Raw genomic sequence first — 20959 nt, 5'->3', positions numbered from 1 at the left:
TATTGATATATGACACACAAAAAACAAACATTTATCGACCTTTCTTACACATTTCAAGTGATCTGCTGCTTATGGCTGACATCTGACTCTAATAGAGGACTCTTACTCAGTGCTCAGACAAAACTGGTTCTTACACGCAGGTAAGTATTACTAATAGAGTGGCAGCAGTGCATGCAGCAAAGAATAATGCCTGTGTGTGGCGCAGTTACGCTGTACTAACACTGGTACGCTGACCATCTGATAACTGCGGGCTGCTTTCCCTTTAAAACGCATGACGCAGTTCAACTGGTGCCCCACTTTGTTGTGTGAAGCCGCAGCAGTCTGCAGGAGAGAGAGAGAGAGAGAGAGAGACAGCGGGGCCGCTTGCTGTCGCATACGGCTCGGCCCGGAGACGTCGGCGCTTCGCTGGGCCCCTCACCGCACTCATCATGGAGTTTTTAATGGGGAATCCGTTCAGCACGCCCGTGGGACAGCGCATCGGTGAGCGCCTTTATGAGTCTTTACACTGCATAAAAAGAAAATTCTCCAGTCAGGCTCGGGCGTCTTATACCGACACCTCACATCTCCCGCAGTCACGTCCCTGCAGAGCTGCTCTGTGGACTCTTATTGTCGAGGCTTTTGTCGGGGTGATGCGTTCTAATGCGATTATGTTAGAGAAATAGAAATCAAGTTAAATTCATTAGGACTGACAGAAGAACAACGGCTTATGGTTTGATTGACGCCCCTGTGAGACAATGACTTGGCAGAGGCGGGAGGAAGACGCTGAGGTGCTTCAGTTGATTGGTTGTCCCCGGCTCTGCCTTAACCTGCAAATAGCTGGGCGAGCTGCAAAGAGTGGCCGACATCCCCCTGACCCAAATCTGACGATCGTTTGGCTGTAGCCAGTGATAATGGTGGAGATCCAGAGATGCTCATTAAGATATGTAGATGAGGAGATCTTAGTTGAAGCTGCAGTATAAGCCTTTACACGATTTATAATCTAAATAATATTATAATCTAAATAAAACTTAAATATAGCCTAGTCTTGAATATAGTGAATTTAATATTTCCATCAACCAGCATTCATCACCATTATTCTATAAATAATCCAACGCGACCACCAACAACAATCCTCTAAAGTTAAAGGTAAAACACTGATCAACAAACGGCAGCGTGTTTATTTTAGCAACAGTGTCCAACACTAGGTTGACTGTTGATCTGTTACATTATATCAGCCAGCTAGCTACGCTAACAAGTCATTTGCCAGTGTCCCATCACTGACTGTGGCTGTGCTAACTTGGCTGTTCTGCTAGGCTAGGTTCACTCATGTTAAAGGACAAAGCAAACAAAAGAACTAACGTGATGATAGTGGAAGTGTCTGTCCCCCACACTTAAGGCTAGAGTAGCAACATTATGTTTAATTATGATCATTTTCTCCTCTTCCTCTTTTTTTCTTCTTCCTTTTCCTCACTTTGATGAGTGAGGAAAATGTGCCATGTTCTCATGGCACATTTTGATATAGTTTAAATGTAACTCCTGACAAATCTTATTAAAAGTGCCCACTTTTTTATATTTTGCCATTTAAAAGTGCCAGCAAATTAATGATTTTCATTGTTTTCATGTAATTTTAATGTTTCTAACGTGAAATCTTTTTTTTCCACACAAAAATTTTAAATAGGGTGAATTAGACATTAGACACCTCGGTCACTAAGGCATATAGGCTAGTCAGTGGCAAACATGGAGAAATGGCATGTTGCCTGACTGTTTGCAAGTCGTTGTTGGAGGTTATGAAATTGGCTAATGTTGGGACAGTGACAAAAAAAAAGTCATTGATGATGATTCTGTGTTTTCTTTTCTTTTTTCTGCCATCAAATTTAAAATGTACTGTAATTTTTCATAAGATAGTAAAAATGTAAAACCCAATATTTCCAAAACTGGGTTTGCATAATATGAAAAAACACATAAAAACATTAATAAAAGACAATTAATACAGTCCTGGAATTACTACAACTTCAAGCAGACAAAAAACAAACAAAAAGCAGCTTAATGTTTTCAGAGACTGAGGTCAGCCCCGTGGTATACTGTTTAAAATATTCCAAGTCTGTATGTTTGGTTATTGGCATCCTTTTAAGTCTTTTCACTTTTAAATGAGGTTTTACAATTTCGGTATAAATTTCAGAATTTACAGTTTGACTATGGCTCTATAATCAGTGTTGGGGAGTAACGGAATACATGTACCGCCGTTACGTATTTAAAATACAAAATATGAGTAACTGTATTCCGTTACAGTTACCGTTTAAAAAGGTTGTATTCAGAATACAGTTACTTTGCTGAAATAAAGGGATTACACGGCTGTATTTTACTTTTCATATGTTCGGCTATGCCCTCTCTATTTGTGATTTCTATGCCCCAAACAAAACACGCATTAAGAGGCTCTAAAGTCTGTGTCTCAATCTCGTGGCCCATGTCACCCCTACTTGCATAATGACGTGAAGAAATATTTTTAAAAATTATTCACAAAAATTATTTAATATGAAGTTAATAGGCAGAGTGTTACAGGCATATCTCTAAAGAATGTAGCCTCATGGGCAGTGTAGTCCGTGCTGCAGGGAGAATGGACTGCCATACACGTTATGTGTCTGTGAGCGAGGGAGGGAGAAAAAGGAGAGTGGAAAAATGAGCGGTCACCGAGCAGAAACGGGAGCTGGAAGCATGTAAATATAATAATAACCACTGCAGCCAAGAAGAGTGCCTGATGAGCCCAGTTGTAAGTAAGCTATTAAGACTCGACTGTACACCGTGTTCGTGTTTTCCTCCAAAAACAATAAGTTCCGTTGGAGCAGCCTTTCAACGCCTCTCTCTGTCTCTCGCTAGCAAAGTTGACCCAGACAACAAAGTAAAGCTAGTTTTCGGCTACGAGCCCGACATGAACCTGACGTATTAGCCAGAGGTCCCTGTTTTATATACGCGTGAAATAGTTTTCTATACAAGATCGCTGCAAAAAGTGCAGCCTTACCTTATGTCCACCCAACTGTTACTTATTTTATATTAAGATTTAAACATCTAGTTGGTATGGCGAGTAGCCTTTAGTAATTGTAATAAATCACACATTCATGTAGTTGTAAAAAAGCATGATAATATAATAGGTAATCCAAAGTATTCAGAATACGTTACTGTCATTGAGTAACGTAACGGAATACGTTACAAAATACATTTTGGGGCATGTATTCTGTAATCTGTCGTGGAAAACATTTTAAAAGTAACCTTCCCAACACTGTCTATAATGTCTGCTCCCTATGTATTAAAAGGCACCTATTTATATTCCTATTAAAAACATGGGAGTCCTAAGGTCAGTCCCTGTGGAACGCCACACAATCACAACCTTGACATAGGAAATGAAAATAATGTTTACTAAAGGCGAATTTGTCTCTACATTGTTACCATGTATTATTCATAAAGGAATAACAAATTCATGTATTTCTACTAATTATAATGTAACAATGAGACATGTTTCATGTTTTCACCTACTTTGCACAGAGCGTGCGACCAGCTCCAGCCTGCCATCTGAAGACTGGGAAGTCAACATGGAAATCTGTGACATAATCAACAGCTCAGAGGAAGGGTGTGTGCACATTCGTTATCTGTTAGCATCAGGAACAAGCTTGTCCTCTTGAGGTTGCATGTGGCTGACTATTGAAAATATTGTAATTACAGGCCCAAAGATTCACTCAGAGCCATTAAAAAAAGGATTGTGGGGAATAAGAACTTCAAGGAGGTTATGCTAACGCTGACTGTGAGTGTTGACTCTTTATGTTCTCATCAGATGTGTGTAGTTTGTAATTGGTAAGGCATTTCTCTGAAACTCTGTGATTTCAGGTCCTCGAGACCTGCGTGAAGAACTGCGGCTACAGATTTCACATCCTGGTCACAACGCGCGATTTCATTGAAGGGGTTCTGGTGCGGTCGATTATCCCGAGGAACAACCCTCCACAAATCCTACATGACAGAGTGCTTGGCATCATACAGGTGAGGCGTAGCTCAAGGGAACAAAAGAATAAAGTTGTTGTCATTCTTTAGTGTCACATTGGTTTACTGTCTAGTCCTAATTTGTGGTTTTCTCTTGTCAAGGCGTGGGCCGATGCATTCCGCAGCTCACCCGACCTGACGGGTGTGGTATCGGTCTACGAAGACCTGCGAAGGAAAGGACTCGAGTTCCCCGCCAATCAGCTGGAAGGTTACACACCACCCGAAGCCCCGAAAAAGGTGGATACGGGGCTGGGTGACCTTTGTTTTATTGCTAACAGTTGGGTGTTGCCTATCATCATCTTTGGTCTTTTTTCCTGTCTGGTCATTTCTCCGCCTTTGCTTATCAGACTTTGCCTGGCAATGGTCCCGCTGTTACTACTCTGCCTGCTGTACTCCTGTCTTCTAAACCGCTCATCCCACCTCAGACCTCTGATCTAAAACTGGCCCTTGAGGGAAACAATGCCTTGACTCACAGCCAGGTGATGGGACTGGAAAGGGACTTACTCTTATTATAATTGCACTGTGCTTCTGTGCTAACTGGCTTTTCTATGTTGGTTACAATAGAGTAACAGAACTCCTTTTTGTAGCTGTGCTTCTTAATTCTTTTTCGCTTCCAACCCTTATAAAATCAATATTTGCTTTCTTCTTCTTTTCATCGAGTTACCGTACCTGTGTTTATTCAGTAAGTGCTGTTGATATTCCAGGTGAAGAAGCTAAAGGCAGAGCTAGGAGTGGTGCGCAGCAACCTGACTATGATGTCAGATTTGATGAGTCAGCTAGATCCAGTTACGGTAAAACAAGCAGACATGGAGCTGCTGGAGGTAAACACACACACACACACAAGCGCACACACACAAATGAAGTCACATTTAAAAACAAGCTGCGTGTGTTTTACTGCATGAATGTGTAATATTCTCTGTGAGTGTGATCCTTTCCATTAATGCTGAGCAACAGTGCCTTACCCTTAACTGATCTCCTACTTTATACGTTCTGTGTTGCATCTGGCCCTTCAACGCCCCCCCACCCCACCCACACATTCTTTGTCTGATTGTGTCATTAGCAGTTATACACAGTATGTAAAGAAATGCAAGACAGGATAGTGAAGATAGTCCCCAGACTCAGTGAGGAGAAGCTGATCGAAGAGTTACTAGCAACTAACGATGAAATGAACACCGCCTTCAATCGCTACCAGAGGTACGTGCGCCATTCTCTCCATCGCGTCATCGTGTTTATTGGCAAAATAAAGAGAAAGGCAATATTTCAGCATGGTGTTTCTCTGCACACGATGATTTCATTCTGTCGTCGGCAGGTTTGAACGACGAATAACAAACGGTCAGAACGCAGCGCAGAAGGTAAAGAACGTGGCGGCCATTTTTGGAGTCTTTCCTCACAGTTGAAGAGTCATAATGGCGTGAACTGGTTAAATTGTGCTGTTTCCCTCTGTGTCTTTCAGGGCCACACCTACGTCAACTTAACAGAGCTAGACTTGAAGACTGACAGCCAATCAGAGGCTGCTTCAGTTACCAATGACAGCTCAATGAGTTTTCCAAAATCTGACAGTTTGTCCAGTCAGATGGCAAAACTTAGTAAGTACTGTACTCAGATAGATTTTTACATTGCCTATATTTTATCATGGCAAGCATAGGGAAAGGAATTATGCAGCGATCCCTAATTTCATGCAGAATGTGGAGACTTATTCTGCTCTTTATTTGTTCCTTTTGCGTTTCTTCTTCCAGGTACAAGTGAATCAGATGACACTTTATCACAGAAAATAAACGTGTCAACTCAACAAAGACCAAGGTACAGAAAAAAACTGCATCATAAATGTGCAACCTTTGTGACATAAACAGATGTTTGCACAGCAGGGGGATGTTTTAAATTGTAGAGCTGCACCGCTCACAAAAATGTCTTGTTTAAGGCAAAATTAAGTCATTAGTCTAAAGGAATCTTAAAGGAATATAGATTATTTATTAAGCACTTATTAAACTTTAAAGTAACTCTCTTAACTGATAAATACACAATTGAAATAGCTGAAAATTGATAATTAACTCAGTTAACTAATAATTCACTGAAATCGCAGTCTGGCCTAAATAGTTAAATAAGAATTTATATAAATGGTTGCAATAATTAGCTAAAAAGCAAACCTTTGGCTTAAAAGAATGCATAATCTGTTAACAATTTCAGATAGTTAGCTATCAACAAAAGGTTTAAATAAATCACTAAAGTGTCACGGCAAGTGCTGTGCGGCAGGCGGGATGAAGGACCCAAAGGTAGGACTCAGAAACTGAAAGTTAAACTTAAGGCGCAGCTTTATTCCTGGGAAAAACTGCACATAAGAAATACACTTCACCAAAGTAAACCAAAATCTCAAACATGGAAACTAGAACTAAACTGTGGAAACTAGAAACTAGGAAACACATGCGAGAAAAACAAACCAGACTGAAAAGTAGAATATTTATGGGAACACGAAGGGAGAAACACAGCACAGAGAGGGTGTACGGTTAACGACAACAAGCAGGGGGAAACTGAGGACTAAGATACACAGGTAGGATCATGGGAGGATGGGCAACAGGAGGAAACACAGCTGGGACAAATCAGACATGAGAGAAGGGAAGGCAAAACTAGATACACTGACCAAGCACACGAGACTATCAAAGTAAAACAGGAATACGACATGGAGTCAAAGACATGAGCTTAACACTACAACATAACTGACATGGTAACAGAGGCAAGGATTACTAGACAGGAGATGTGGGACCAGGACAGGGACAGAGAAAACATGGGGACACAGAACAGAGACTGTCAAAAATAAAACACAAAGCACACAACAGGCACAGAGACACAGACTAGACACCGAACAGAGGGAGCACCCAATCTAAACCTAAGAACTAAACTCTTAACAAGAATTAAACCAAAACATGGGATAATAATAATAATCAAAACACCACAACAGGTGAATCAGAACATAAACCATAATACAGAATAATACCAAAACACAAGCAACTCAAAATGATCCAGAACTGTGACAAAAAGTTATAAACATTAAAATAGCTAGCTAAAAGTGGTTGAACCATTTGGCTTTTTACAACTTGAAGTAACCACCCTTGCCCTTATATGAACAAATAAATATGAAAATAGGTTTTTAAATTAATTTTTTGTGACTATTCGAGTAAATTACGGTGATTTAATAGAATTGTTTTGTGGTGACAGTTCCCACTCTTTCTTTTCATTTGTTCCTGAACACATGAGCCAACATTTAACTTTGTTAAAAGTAATATCAGTTACTAGATTACGTTGCAGTTAACCTGTTAGTAATTTTTGCCTTTCAGAGACGGGAGCGGAGTTGTGGTGGACGGTCTTGCTCAAGCTCAGGACAGCAGACAACAAAACACCGAACCTGTAAGCAAAGATGTCTTTACTGCTTGCAAGGTTTCGATTTATCGGCTACTATAACTGATTTTTTCTTTTACTTAGCTGTAACATGACCTTTAGGACCAAAAGTAAATTCAATTATGATATTGTTAAATCTATTTTAAACAGCAAGCACACGTGAAATCCTGGGGTTTTTTGTATATGACAGAGTACCAAGTGCTGTACATAATATCTGAGCTACAGGCCTGAGTGTGTGTTACTTTGTTTGAGTAACTGTTTTCCTCCTGAATTAAATCTGTCTGTACGTGAAGGATGGCAGTCCAGCTTCCACTCGCAGCTCTTCACCAAAGTTAGATTGGATGATTAAAAGGGGAATGGTGGGTGTGAATTTTAAAACGTGCCCTGGCTTTACGTTGGTTTCACCTTTTCGTACCCTCTGTCTTTTGGTTCTTTTCATACAGTTTTGATTTACTTTGCTGTGGTCTGGGTTGGGTCACTTTTTGGCTTTGGTGGTTCAGTTACTGAAATAGAGCACAAAGGTTTGCATGACCAGTTGTGGCGTCGTAAGAGCATGACACTGTTTGGTTTGCACTTTTGATATGCTGCGTTGTTGTCACACCCAAAGTCTTCCTCACTGAATGCTATGTTTAGCCACATGTGGTTGTTCTTTGTTGTTGTTTTTGCGGTTGACTTTCGTTTTTGTTCTCATGGCTTCGTAGCTTTGTCACACCTTGATGAAGTTTTATCCATGTAGCCAATCTGTGTCTCTTCTTTCTTTCTTAGATTCCTATCACCCAGTCCAGTGTAATGGATGATATTGAGAAATGGCTTGCTTTGGATGATGAGGTAAGTCTGAACTGGGAATGATATTCATTCATCGAATCAACTTTGCCGTATTTAAAAGTTTAAAAAAGAAAAGAAGATGTTGGTGGACTTTATAAAATTAATTGCAGATACCAATCCAAGGTATTAGAAATGTTTAGATATATCCACATAAAGGTGACTGACTATAAAAAGAAAGGACTAAGCGGGTGGGTTTAATGTGAAATTTGGTACACAGTTATCTTAAAGGATAATCAAATATACTTATTTTGTGTTTATGACACAGTATGATGACTTTGAGGACTCCGATGGTGTGACCAGTGAAGGTGAGGATCCTTACCCATATGTCCTGTTCCAAAGGAGCAGATTTTATAACCAAGTTAATACATGGGGCACACACTCTTAAACAGAAAACTTTCTTTGGTTATATTAAATGGAATATTTGCAGTGAAATACACATGCTCTTGTAGAGCTGATAGACTGTATATAAAACAATGGAGATAGTCTATATGGAAGCGTTGCCTTTGTCAAATGGCCAGCAGGTGGCAGTGTCTGCTTTCAAACAGAAGTCTGAACCTATGATCTTGGTCACTCCTTTAAATTCAGTTTTAACATGGCATGATATGTATGCTTCATATTGCTTTCCTGAATAAGTTGGAAGTTGGAAATTATGAATTCCCAGTGAGCATTTTTTTTAGTGGAACACTCCCTCAAGTCAGAGTGGACCAACATACCCATAGTTAGAAATCCAAGATAGCAGCGCTGAATGTAAACAGTAGTAAAACTCGAAATATTTGATCTGTACTGCAAATGTTGTGTACTTGTTACTCATTAAATGAGCCATAGCAGAGCGCTGATCAGGTTCCATCACTGAATGTTTTCTGAAAGGCAAGAAAATTAGGTCTTTTGCTGTATAGCTAGTGATACCTGAAGGTCTCTACCTTGCTAGGAACCAATATTGTCTTTCATTGCACTTTCTGGAATGTGCTAACTCGGGATTGACATCGCTCGTGAGTTCCAACACATGCCTAGATATTCCAGTGTATCTGGAACACGGCATTTGATCATGGCTGGCTTTGATCGACAGCTCACTACTATCAATATATCCTTGTTTTTTCAGTCAAATCCACTCTACACTCATTGCAACAGCTAAAATTCTCAGATTAAGGCATGAAAATAGGATTGTTTTTTGTTTTCTTTTTTTGGCAGCTTTATCCACCTTTTATATACAGTTTGTGCTGAAGCTATAGACAAAACTTATTGTCCATTCAGATCGCTGCTAAATATTTGAGCCACTGGTGAACTGCAGTGAGATTCTTTAATGCTTGGTAAATAGCTCTCCGTGTTACCTCTACCAAGGTAACCAAGGAGGTTAGAAGGACTTTTGTTTTTACCCCCAAATGTTTACTACTTCAAGGACTAAAAATGAAACATAAAGCACTCACATGTCTGGTCACAGCTCAGTTTAACTCCAAAGTTGTGGCTTTGTTTACTCAGTGCAGGAACTTTCCCATAGATGTCTGATAAAGTGACTCCTGCTTGCCTCCCCAGAGTTCGACAGGTTTCTGGCAGAGAGAGCGAAAGCGGCCGAGCGTCTGCCGTCCCTGAGAGCTTCCTCGCAAGACAACTCAGAGTCTTAAAGTCTCACCTAAACCTGCCAAAACTAACATTACTCATGAAGCTCCTGCGCCACCTGCTGGATAATGGAGATTTCTTATTAATGAACAGTTGAATGGCAAATGACATTGTACATGTGTACCCTGCTCTTTTGCTGGGGGGAGCAAATGTGTTTTTTAACTTAAAACTAATGTCTGAGGAAAGACCGAAGTTTTTACTTGACGTTGTTACAAGGGTTGATCCACAAGCAAACATTTGCACATTTTTTATGGTTACATTCCTGCTGTTAAATGAGAATATTGTTACAAATTTTGCAACATAGATGATGTACTATATTGCTGTTATATATACATATATATATATATATATTGTTAAAGATGATGATGAGGTACAGAAATGCCCCTGTCAAAGTAGCAAACACTTGTAAGAGAAGCTCAGCCATAACTTGTGGTAATAGTTTGAGGCTTTATGTCGTTGTTGATGTCGGATGCTGAAGAAAATTTATGAGTTTTTTTCACATTCAGCTTGTCCCTATGAAGATGTTTTACTTGAAGTTTAACAACAAGTGATGACACACTGCTGTCATATTAAACTAAAAGTATTAACTGGACATTTGTGTGTTTGCAGTCTGTCTTTTTTAAAAATATGTTTATAGACTTTTTCTTGCCATTACAAAAAAAAAATGGAGGCATAAGAACACATTATTTACAAATTTGCAAAGACTGGTCCTGTCCTTCTATATTGCCACAGGCTGTCTCTTCTAATTTTGATAGTAAATGGTAAATGGACTGGTCTGCTCTACCCAAGTACTCAAAGCATCTCGCACATACATTCATGCATACACATGTTCAAACTCAGATGGACGCATCACGGGCAACTCAGGGCTTGAAATCTTGCACAAGGATACTTTGACATCCAGACTGCAGGAGCCAAGAAGCAACCCATCGATTGCTGGAGAAGCCGCTCTACTTCAGTGTCCACCTGGGCTGGATGTGAGGCTGGTGACAGCTGGGCACCCATATAATACTATCACAGATTATAAAAAATACTTAATGGTGGCAAAGGAATAGTAAATTTTAATTTAAAATGTTCATTTATTGTTTGTGTTTTAGCTTGATGTGTATTCAGGCTGGATACTGAGGGCACTTTCAACACACTGAAATAAATAAAACTAAACTAAAAGGAGTAAAATGTTGTTATAGTTTATATTAGGCATCAGACTGTGAACTACCAACGTGGATATCAGCCAGTTAAAAAAAACTGTCTGCGATGCGATTGGACCAAACAAGCCACCTGCCAGCGGCCCTGCGCTCTGATTGGTCTTCCAGACAGACGCCTACCCTTGTTACGTGACGCAACCACGCTTGCTCTTTACATTGAGCCTTTCTGTGCCACGGTTTATATATCTTTAACAGCATAACGAGTTCACCGCTATGTCTCTCGGAAAAGCTGCCCGCAGTTTGGTGAGTCCGCTCCGGGGGGCTCTGCGGTATTCGGGCCTGAGCCGCAGCTACACCGCTGCCGCTGCAGCCCGGGCGGTGCTGGAACACGAGCTGGAGACGATCCGAGCCGCGGGGACGTGGAAAGCGGAGAGGATCATCACCTCCAAGCAGGGTCCTGAGATCAGCGTGGACGGCAGTCGTGGCAGTGAGTACTAGGAGTTTCCAGTTACAGCAGTTTTATAAGTGAGCAGTAGCACCCTCCTCGGTGATGGTCCTTAAACGCACCGTCCCAGGTAAGGTTTCAGTTCTGCCACGTTCTTATCTCAGCGGTGAACTTGAAGTAATCCCTGCTACTCCCTTGTTTTGCACTTCTGAAGCTATTCTCGGCGCAGCCTTTGGAAAAACATTAACCAAGAACTCGTAACAGCAAAAGTATGAGATTCAAGCTTTAAATAATTCAAAATAATTTGTAAAGTGGTCTTTATATCATCAACAGAAAGCTGTTTTGTGCTTTGTACAATGCAAAGTTCATTGTTTGACTTGTGAAGGCTCTAGCATTTAACTGCACTGCACCAGTTAATCTCTGCTTTATTTGCTATTGTTCCAGCAAAGCAGCCGATCACTGTTTATATTTCAGCATGAACCCTTGCCAGAGACCGACTCTGCTGATTTCTGAATGGGCCACAGACTTTAGGTCGTGACCCCTCGTGCACCAAAACGACCCCGTTCATTTCATGTGCCCGACAGTGCCACAGTCCCATGCATTGTTTTCTCTGTCACTCTTTGTCTTCTCTCTCTTGTCTCGTCTGTAGCCTAAAACTACAAGCAGAACTTCTACTCCCAGCTTTGACCTGCTCAAAGAGGTTATTATGGGACAGTGACTCTCTCTTTTTTAACCTTAATTTTCCTTTTGTGCATCCAAAATTCTCTCAGGTATACTAAACTTCTGCGCCAACAACTACCTCGGGTTGTCCAGTCATCCAGAAGTGGTCCAGGCAGGAATCGATGCTCTGAAGACACACGGTGCTGGACTGAGCTCTGTCAGGTTCATCTGTGGGACGCAGGTCTGGTGCTTAAAGATCACGCATATCACCCCAAAGCTGTCTAATTCGTGAGGTTAATTTTGCGTAATGCGTGATTTACAGGATCTCCACAAAAAGCTAGAGCAGAAGCTCGCTGAGTTCCACGAGAGAGAGGACTGCATCCTCTACGCCAGCTGTTTCGATGCCAATGCGGGACTTTTTGAGGTAGGTCCAAATGCACTTGAAGCGAAGGACTTCCCCCGTTACGATCAGTATAACTCTGAATTATTCTCACAACAGGTGCTGCTGGGCCCAGATGACGCAGTGCTCTCTGACGAGCTAAACCACGCCTCAATCATCGATGGCATTCGCCTGTGTCGAGCGAATAGGCTGCGGTACAAACACATGGACCTCGGTGACCTGGAAACCAAACTCAAAGAAGCTCAGGTGCGTGGAGTAAAACATTCCTTCTTGATCCAATTCTCCTTGCAGTGTGTTAGAAGATAGTGGAAAAACACACACCGATCACCTGCGCTCTCTGTTGTCCTCCTCAGTCGTCTCGTATGCGTCTGGTAGTGACAGATGGGGTCTTCTCTATGGATGGAGACGTGGCTCCCTTGCGAGGGATTTGTGACCTAGCTGAGCAGTACGGAGCCATGGTGTTTATAGATGAATGTCACGCCACAGGTTTCCTAGGGCCTCGGGGAAGGTGGGTAAGAAAAGACTTCAACTGAAAAATCATAATTCGGTTATTTTGCAAAATAAAATACAAAAGACCCCTAATCGTAAAAGTGTAGTGCCCAAATATCATTTTTAACTTCTAAGTTGGGGGCAGAGAAGCGTGGATTGTTATTAACAGCTTTTTAGGGCAGTTGTTTATTCAGTGTCTTTTTCAATATGACCACTAGGTGTCGCCAAAGCCCCATCTTACAGTAACTACCGTGAGACTGGGCTCTTGATAAAGTTTCGCTATCTCTATTATAAAGAGGTGATGAACTAATGTTACCACTTCCCTCTGATTTGCAGAGGAACTGATGAACTCCTTGGAGTGATGGATAGAGTTCATATTATTAACTCCACTCTGGGCAAAGCGCTGGGAGGAGCAGCAGGTATGACTCCACTCTAACATGAAGGCTCTCATAACATCTTTTTATTAAGTATAAATTAGTAAAACGTTGTACATTTAACACAGACATAGAAAAGAAGCATTTGTTTAGTGTAGTGCATCGGCCCACCTGACAATTCCACTTTTGATATTTACTCAAAGTTTTTCCTGTGATAAATGCGAGTGTAAAGTCCCTTTTCCATTAGTACCTACTCGATTTTCAGGGTTTTCCATTAGCTAATAGTACCTGTTACCCAGGTGCTGTTTTTGAACCCCCTTCTAGCCGAGGTTCCAAGTGATCCGAGCAGGTACTAACAGACTTATCCAAGGTGTGATGTACTTGTTTTGTTTTCTCTCAGGTGGTTACACAGTCGGCCCAAAGCCTCTCATTGACCTACTCAGGCAGCGCTCGCGGCCCTACCTATTCTCCAACGCGCTCCCCCCTCCTGTGGTGGGCAGTGCCACACGGGCTGTGGAACTGCTGCTTGCCTCCAACGAGATTGCCCAAAGCATGACGGCCAAAACGATGCGGTATGTTTTGTTCTTACGAACAGTGCAAGTCTTCTATGTTTTTAGTGTTGCGTACATCATAAACGCCAATCGATTTATCTGTGGCAATACTAATATCATATATAGGATGTCCTGCACTTAGTGATAAGGTTTATACTGCTTACAACTGGTTTTACTAATCTGTGAGTATAATAGTTTTCTCTTTGCTGTCAAATCAGGTTCAGGAACAAGATGACGCAAGCCGGCTTCACCATCGCAGGCTCAGCTCACCCCATCTGCCCTGTGATGCTTGGCGATGCACGTTTGGCCTCTTTAATGGCTGACGATATGCTAAAACTTGGTGAGACCATAGACTGTATATAATAGATGGAATGTTAGCCATTCACTTTCAAAGAATTAATGTTCAAATTCTGGCCTCTGCCATGTTGGGGTTTTTTTTTCTTTAAGTCAGACATGACTGTGTTTTGATGAACGACAACTGCTAAGTTATTGGTTTACTATGCTAGCAAGGCTGGTTAGCGAGCTCTAACCTGAGTAAGTGCTATGGCTACACAAGCTAATTAGTGCTAAGTAAGAAAGAAATTAAATACTGCTTTTACACTCATCAACACTTACCACACTGACTTGCTGGACAAGCTAGAACATCCCGTTTCCCGTACAGCCATTTATCAGTAAGTCAAGGTGGCCACAAGCTTAAATTTACCTTATTACAGTTTAAAATTGTGAGTAATAAAATAATTCACCACCTGCACTGTTGTTGTGAAGGGGGAAACTACAACTAGAGACCAAAAGTAGTTTTTTGTACCAAGCTAAAAAACATGTTCATTTCTGGGAGTCTATGGGGATTGACTCACTTTTGGAGACAGCCTCAAGTGGCCGCTCAAGGAACTGCAGTTTTTTTGGCACTTCCATGTTAACTTTATTTTTTTCTTTAATGTAGATGAAACTGACTCACTTAGCAGAGAGTATGTGAATCTGCCACTGTGTTTATACAGTGTCACAGCAGTGTCTTCCCTCTACAGGAGTGTATGTGATTGGATTCTCCTACCCAGTCGTACCAAAGGGAAAAGCCAGAATCCGTGTTCAGATTTCGGCAGCGCACACGGACGAAGACATCGACCACTGTGTTGACGCTTTCATCCAGACTGGCAGGAAGCACGGCGTCATCTCATGAATCGAACAAACGAGCTGGAATCAGAAGGATTCAGAAAACTGCTTGAAATTGCAGGGTCACGCTGCCTGTTACTCAAGATCCATGAATGATGTTGATGGAAATTTTAGTTATATTTGTAGGTCACTGGAGGTGAATGTTATTTTTGTGCTTGCTTAACTGATTAAAGCACTTTTCCTAAAGTGTTTGCAAAAAGGGCAGTTGATTAAACGCTTTTCATGAGTAGGAAAATGTTTCTGAAAGAGCATTTATCCACCCCGCAGATATGATTCTGATGACTGTGAGGATAATGGTGACACATAATGTGCATAGATTATCAGCATGTGTGGTAAACATTAAACATCCTTCAAAGAGTAGAAAAAACGGTGGCTTTGAGTTTTATTCACAAGAAAAGTCTATAATTCTCCTCTGAAGTTGAGATGCTAAATGCTAGAGGTGGCCGAATTGATTCAAATATCAATAATATCCATACCAGCTGGTATTGGTATCAGATCAATACTAGTGCCATAGTATTAATACTATTCTCCAAATTCAGTGAATTGTGTTAAATAAAATATTTTCTGAGGGGTAAAAATGAAAAAGTATACCTCAAACGTGCTCTCTTCTACATAAGCTGCCTTTTTAGGTTCAAAGTATCAGTACTGGTATCAGCAATACTGGTCCGGCACTTACTTTGAATCAATATCAGAATTTACAGTATTGCACACCACTACTAAATGAAACCCACTGTGCTATAAAATGCTTTTCTTTATATAATTTTGTTTGGATTCGAAGCAGCACTGTGCAGAGTGATGAAAAAATTCACAAACATAGTAAAAGACTGTAGATTGAGAGGATGAGTGCTCTGGCTATGCGTGATTTTTTCCTCTCCCATGGTTTCAGTCCTTGTTGCACTGAGTTGGTGTCTTTATCCTAGGATGAAACATTCCTGATAGGAGAGGTCACTGCACCTATATGTGGTTTCCCGAATGGTTTGAATGTTACCGCATTCCCCAGCTAGCACCAAAACACCAAATAACTGAATCTGTTTTGGAGGGGGGGGCATTTTAGCCCAATTTTGGGGGTGCTTCAGCAAAATGAATCACAGCACCCCCAAAGATTTCTTACTTTTTTTTTTTTTTTTTTTTTTACACAATATTTGCTGTTTGTGTGACACACTACTAAAAGTATAAAAAGATTACAGTACTTGGTTGAAACGTAACATTTCAACAACAAACGTATAGATACCCCCCTCCCAAAATGGTTTGTTCCAGCTCGCCTCTCCCCTGCTCTGGCTCTAGCGCCCTTGCTGCTAGAGCGATGGTGGCTGAGATGCAGCGGAGCGGAGGTGTAAGTGCCTGGCTTAAAACGGGACATATTAGCTGCATTTAACCTTCAGTTACTCTTTATATAGTTAGGTAGGAGTCAGAACATGTTTCTTTTTAGCTGAAAAACATTACACCCAGGTAACCTGCAGTGTTGAAAACGACATGTTTGCTACCCTACAAACTGTCCTGCTCTGTAGTAAAATCAGCGACATTTGACCGTCCTGTTGCTCCCATTGAAACTTATATAACCTATTTAAAATCTAAAACTTAAAATTGTCCGTAGCCTGCTGTTGTTACCACTGTCCTGTTTGTAGTGATGTATCTCTTGACAGTCGACCAGTTGGATGGAAAGCTTCAGTTCATCACAAGGCTTCATCTCACCATCACTAGTGTGCAGGCAGGAGTGGTGAAATAGAGGACCCAATGTGCAGACTGTGGAGACAAACGTGAACAGCTTTAATGCTAAACTCAAACAGAACAAAACTAAGGCTGCGTTCACACTGCAGGCGAAAGCGCATCAAAAACTACTTTTTTGACCCTGTGTGACCCATATCCGATCATGGTATGACAGTGTGAACGGCACAAATCCGATGTTTTCAAATCCGACGTGGGTCACTTTCGTATGTGGTACTGAATCCGATACATATCTGATGTTTTAGAAAGCGACTGCTGTTTGAATGGTCATCTCGCATTAAATCCATCTTTTACGTCACTGACACAAGACAGACGCCAATTATCAGCGCCCGAGAAGACATTGCGAACGCTTCCAGGCCATCCAGTGTAGATGTTAGTGAAACTGTTGGGAAGACAGCGTTGGAGAAAAATGAACATTTTATTTGTACTGTATAATCTGCAGATTCTGACAGAAATCTGCAACTATCCTTTGAAGCACCGCTCCTCTCTAAAACAGCAATAAGGATCATTATTAGGCCATATGTAAATAACAAAATAACTTTATAACTTAAAGCAAAATTGGGAAACGTAAAGTCCAAAAGTCCAGTTGTGTGTGACGTCTGATTTTGCGCATGCGGACCGCTTTGAGCGTTCACACTAGAGCGCGTTTGCTGTCACATTTTATTTGTAGTGTGAACAAGCAGACAAAAAAGTCAGATTTGATGCACTTTCACCTGCAGTGTGAACATAGCCTAAGAATTCAAATAACTTACACAGGCAGCCAGGACACACCGCATACATGATGGTAGATCGCAACACGGACACAGAGAAACACAGGGCTTAAATACACACAGGAGCAATCAGGGGATGGGAAACAGGACGGAAACACAGCTGGGGCAAATCAGACCTGACAAGACAGGGGAAGCAAAACCAGACACATTAACATAAGACATGGACCTTCAAAGTAAAACAGGAAACATAACACAGAGACGCAGACTTGACACAGGGATACAGCAGACAGCAACTATGGATCACAGACAGAAAACCAGAACACTAAAACTCTAACAAAACCCACACAAAGAACCTAAGCTAAGAATAATCCTATGACCTATAAGGCAACGCTAGAATATAATGAAATAAACAAAATCAAAGAACCAAAAACACAAAACACTGGCAGCCTAACACTTGTACCCAGAATGGTGCACACAGGCTACAGAAGTTAAACACAACTAACACACTGTTTTCATCATTAACACACTACCACTCAAAATTGAAAACACCTCTTCTTCTGCTTTTTGCTAGACTGAATGCAGCTTCATCCATGAAGATGTATTCATGAGGCCTAACCATTGAGTCAAGCTCAAAGATTCTCTTTACACAACAAACTAATTTTAGTTCTGTAAATGAAATAGTATAATGTATACATGTGCTATGTATACAAGTATACTTATAACTAATGGTATTTTGTTTAGAATTGAAGGAAGGCCACATGAGGGTGCTCACAACACCAGGAGACACTTATTGTGGATATGGTCCATCAGAATAATGCAATTTGACTGCGTGAAATGCAGCAAGGGAATGTAGAAAACAACATACATGTTGAATCTAGCAAAAAGGAGAAGAAAAGGTTGAAATGTCGTAGGTCAACGTGCCATTATTGAACTGCCTGGCCAGCGTGGTGGAACTGTAACTATCTGTGCTGCCATCAGCAGCTATGGGGTTCTCAACAGTCATGTTACTGTTGGGCTGTACAACAATGAACTTATAGTAACATTTCTAGATGGTCTACGGGATGCTTTGCTTGATTAGAGAGATCGCGAGCAGGCAGAGCATCCCATATCATTTGGGCCAATGTGAGCTTTCACCGAAGTCCAAGAATATGCAATTGGTTTCACAATGAGCAGCATTTTATCAATGTGTTTCTTCCACCGTACTCTCCCTTTTTGAACCCTATAGAGGAGTTTTTCTCAACATGGAGAGTATACGACCGAAACCCTTACACACTGGAAAAATCTACTTCAAGCATTGAATGGAGCTTGTGGTGAGATAGCAGTGGAATCTTGCCAGAGCTGGATTCGGCATGCTAAACTATTCTTTCCTCGCTGCCTTGCAAGAGAGACCATAGCATGTAATGTAGATGAAGTCCTGTGGCCTGACCTAGCACAGAGGCGTGATGCTGAGACAGGATAAATTATCTGAATATGCTGTAAAAATATATAATTTTATGTACATATAACTTTTTTTTTACTGCAGTTCTTTTTTTGTTAAAATGTGAGTACAAGAATAAATGAATGAATATATAAATATTATTTTCCAGCTATCTCACAGTGTTTTGTATTTATTTTTGTAGTGTGTAATCGTTGCTAAGTTGTGTTTGCACATTGGCTGGTTTTGTGTGGCTTTTGACAGTAGTGATTGATTTTGAGTAAAGTTTAAATAGTTTTGGGTCAAACGTTTGGTTTTGAAAGACATGTTAAAGGTTATGTGAGTGTAACTTGAATTTTACACTTTGTGTTTAGTGTTTTGACACAAAGAGATGAGATTTTAGGAAATGTGTTTTAGCAATTCAGAAAAAACTGTAATGACAAGTACATTCCTGTCAGGTGAGTTCCTGTGTTCAGACTCTCGCTGGATCTGAGCCATCACCTGTTACCCCTGTGTGTTGCCTTCCTTGATGACTCTCACGTGTGCTGCGTGGAGGCCTCTGTATCCCATTTCTCACAATAAAGATCTGCCAGGCATTTCAGAAAAGCTTACTGTCATTGGAGCAACTTCTTTGTTCACTTGTCACACACAATTGTTAGAAGATCTGATGGTTTAAATATTCATTTTTTAAAAGTGTTGTTTATTCACAAAATTGGCCCCATAACCATCCATTCGTGTCACAGTGCAATCATGGTTGCAATGCACCAGCAATCATCATTGACAGGTTGCTCAGGTCTTAAAAGAGAATTAAGTTGTATTTTTTTATGTATATATTTTTTTTACTCTTATTTATGAAGTACCTCTATAAGTAATAAGTCTTTAGTTAGTAGGGCACTACTGCTGAAAAGCAGTTAAACAGCATCTTCAATGTTATTAGAAAAGAGCTGTTATCCAGTAGTTTAAGATTAAAAAAAATTGCTTTATTTATTAATTTTTGGGTTTGTTTCATTTTTTGCGCTACATTAGAAAACATCAAAATAGCGTTGTCATTTTTGTTATTTGTGTTTTGTAATCTTTAGAAAAGCCTAGAAAAAACACCTCTTAATCTTTTGTATATGGCGAGGTGCTGTGGGAACCTAAGTCTGTGATAGTGTAGGATTTTCAAGTCAATACCATGGTTGCATCTACTGAAAATCTCTGTGAAGCTTAAATCTCAGTGACCTTGACTTCAAGGTCAGAGGTCAACTTTTCTGAAAATCAGAGGAGTTTCACATTTATAACACACTATATATTTATAAACAATCAAAAACAACAATTATTACGCAATTTATTTCCAATTTGTATGGAATTTATTTCTGTAAACGTGGTGTTTTAGGTCTGATTGAAGGACTGATGTGATGGTAAGGTGTCCGCTGCTGCGCTTTGAAGATTGGTAGGCTTTTTTTTTTAAAATTTTCACAAGAATTGCTACTTCCCCTAGAGTTTTGGCCACTCCAACAATCAGAAGATTTCCCTATGAGCAAGCATTTAGCGACAGTGGGAAGGAAAAACTCCCTTTAAAAATGAAGAAACCTTCAACAGAACCAGGCTCAGGAAGGGACAGCCCTCTGCCATGACTGGTTGGGGTGGGGGGAGTGAAAATTAAAAAAAAAAAAGCCAAAGTGATCATTTCTGGAGCAGCTTAATTCATTTTTCAGTGTAATTTGCTGTTAATATCATTTTCCAACCCCAGTTTGTGTTTTTATCGCTTTTGTCCAGGGTGGAAGATGCCATGCTGGAGACTGATTCAGTATGGTCTTTCAATGTTGATACATGGGAACCTGTTAGAGAGGCCAGGGCTGAAAAAGGGATGCCGGAGGACCTGAGAGGGTGTTATCCGCTGGTGTGCATCCAAGGCCAACATCTCTTTAATTAGGCTGACAAATAAGCGTTGGCCAGCTTCTGGTCCTCGTCTAAACATCATTAGTTGTTCAAGGTCATCCAGACGTGTAAGTATTATGTATCTTGTCTCCAGGGATTCATGTCCTGTCCCTGGAACAGAGCCTTTA

General features: G+C 40.7%; 2 protein-coding genes across 5 annotated transcripts; both read left to right on the top strand.

The window, feature by feature from the left end:
* Window positions 1-306: 306 nt before the first annotated feature.
* On the top strand, window positions 307-10426 carry tom1 (target of myb1 membrane trafficking protein). 4 transcript variants are annotated; one of them, XM_006797889.3, is made up of 16 exons: window positions 307-480; window positions 3517-3601; window positions 3694-3772; window positions 3856-4005; window positions 4108-4242; window positions 4353-4484; window positions 4710-4826; window positions 5069-5199; window positions 5315-5357; window positions 5459-5591; window positions 5742-5805; window positions 7335-7404; window positions 7689-7754; window positions 8161-8223; window positions 8486-8525; window positions 9751-10426. In XM_006797889.3, exons 1-16 carry the CDS (start codon window positions 429-431, stop codon window positions 9837-9839), a joined length of 1449 nt encoding a protein of 482 aa, XP_006797952.1. In that variant the 5' UTR covers window positions 307-428; the 3' UTR covers window positions 9840-10426. The 4 variants fall into 4 exon arrangements, with proteins under 4 accessions (XP_006797952.1, XP_006797951.1, XP_006797954.1 ...); XM_006797888.3 differs by having other exon boundaries at window positions 5066-5199; XM_006797891.3 differs by lacking the exon at window positions 4353-4484 and having other exon boundaries at window positions 5066-5199.
* A 730-nt stretch (window positions 10427-11156) lies between these two features.
* Window positions 11157-15429, top strand: gcat (glycine C-acetyltransferase). The gene is made up of 9 exons (XM_006797887.3): window positions 11157-11463; window positions 12192-12322; window positions 12404-12505; window positions 12581-12727; window positions 12835-12989; window positions 13307-13389; window positions 13745-13916; window positions 14114-14235; window positions 14918-15429. Exons 1-9 carry the CDS (start codon window positions 11250-11252, stop codon window positions 15067-15069), a joined length of 1278 nt encoding a protein of 425 aa, XP_006797950.1. The 5' UTR covers window positions 11157-11249; the 3' UTR covers window positions 15070-15429.
* The last annotated feature ends 5530 nt before the right edge of the window (window positions 15430-20959 follow it).

Source organism: Neolamprologus brichardi, chromosome 4 (genome assembly GCF_056152115.1).
Source record: "Neolamprologus brichardi isolate AB-2024 chromosome 4, ASM5615211v1, whole genome shotgun sequence".
In the NCBI taxonomy this organism is placed as follows: domain Eukaryota; kingdom Metazoa; phylum Chordata; class Actinopteri; order Cichliformes; family Cichlidae; genus Neolamprologus; species Neolamprologus brichardi.
The sequence above is the reverse complement of the archived record's forward strand: the minus strand, read 5'-3'. Positions and strand labels throughout refer to the sequence as shown.

What these genes read in the sequence shown, in the direction of transcription:
- tom1 (XM_006797888.3), top strand. Translation starts at nt 429, where the DNA reads ATGGAGTTTTTAATGGGGAATCCGTTCAGCACGCCCGTGGGACAGCGC. An exon ending in GAGTGCTTGGCATCATACAG is followed by an intron (nt 4,006 to 4,107) that starts GTGAGGCGTAGC and finishes TCTCTTGTCAAG; the next exon opens with GCGTGGGCCGATGCATTCCG. An exon ending in GACAACAAAACACCGAACCT is followed by an intron (nt 7,405 to 7,688) that starts GTAAGCAAAGAT and finishes CTGTACGTGAAG; the next exon opens with GATGGCAGTCCAGCTTCCAC.
- gcat (XM_006797887.3), top strand. Translation starts at nt 11,250, where the DNA reads ATGTCTCTCGGAAAAGCTGCCCGCAGTTTGGTGAGTCCGCTCCGGGGG. An exon ending in GGTTCATCTGTGGGACGCAG is followed by an intron (nt 12,323 to 12,403) that starts GTCTGGTGCTTA and finishes CGTGATTTACAG; the next exon opens with GATCTCCACAAAAAGCTAGA. An exon ending in CCAAACTCAAAGAAGCTCAG is followed by an intron (nt 12,728 to 12,834) that starts GTGCGTGGAGTA and finishes TGTCCTCCTCAG; the next exon opens with TCGTCTCGTATGCGTCTGGT.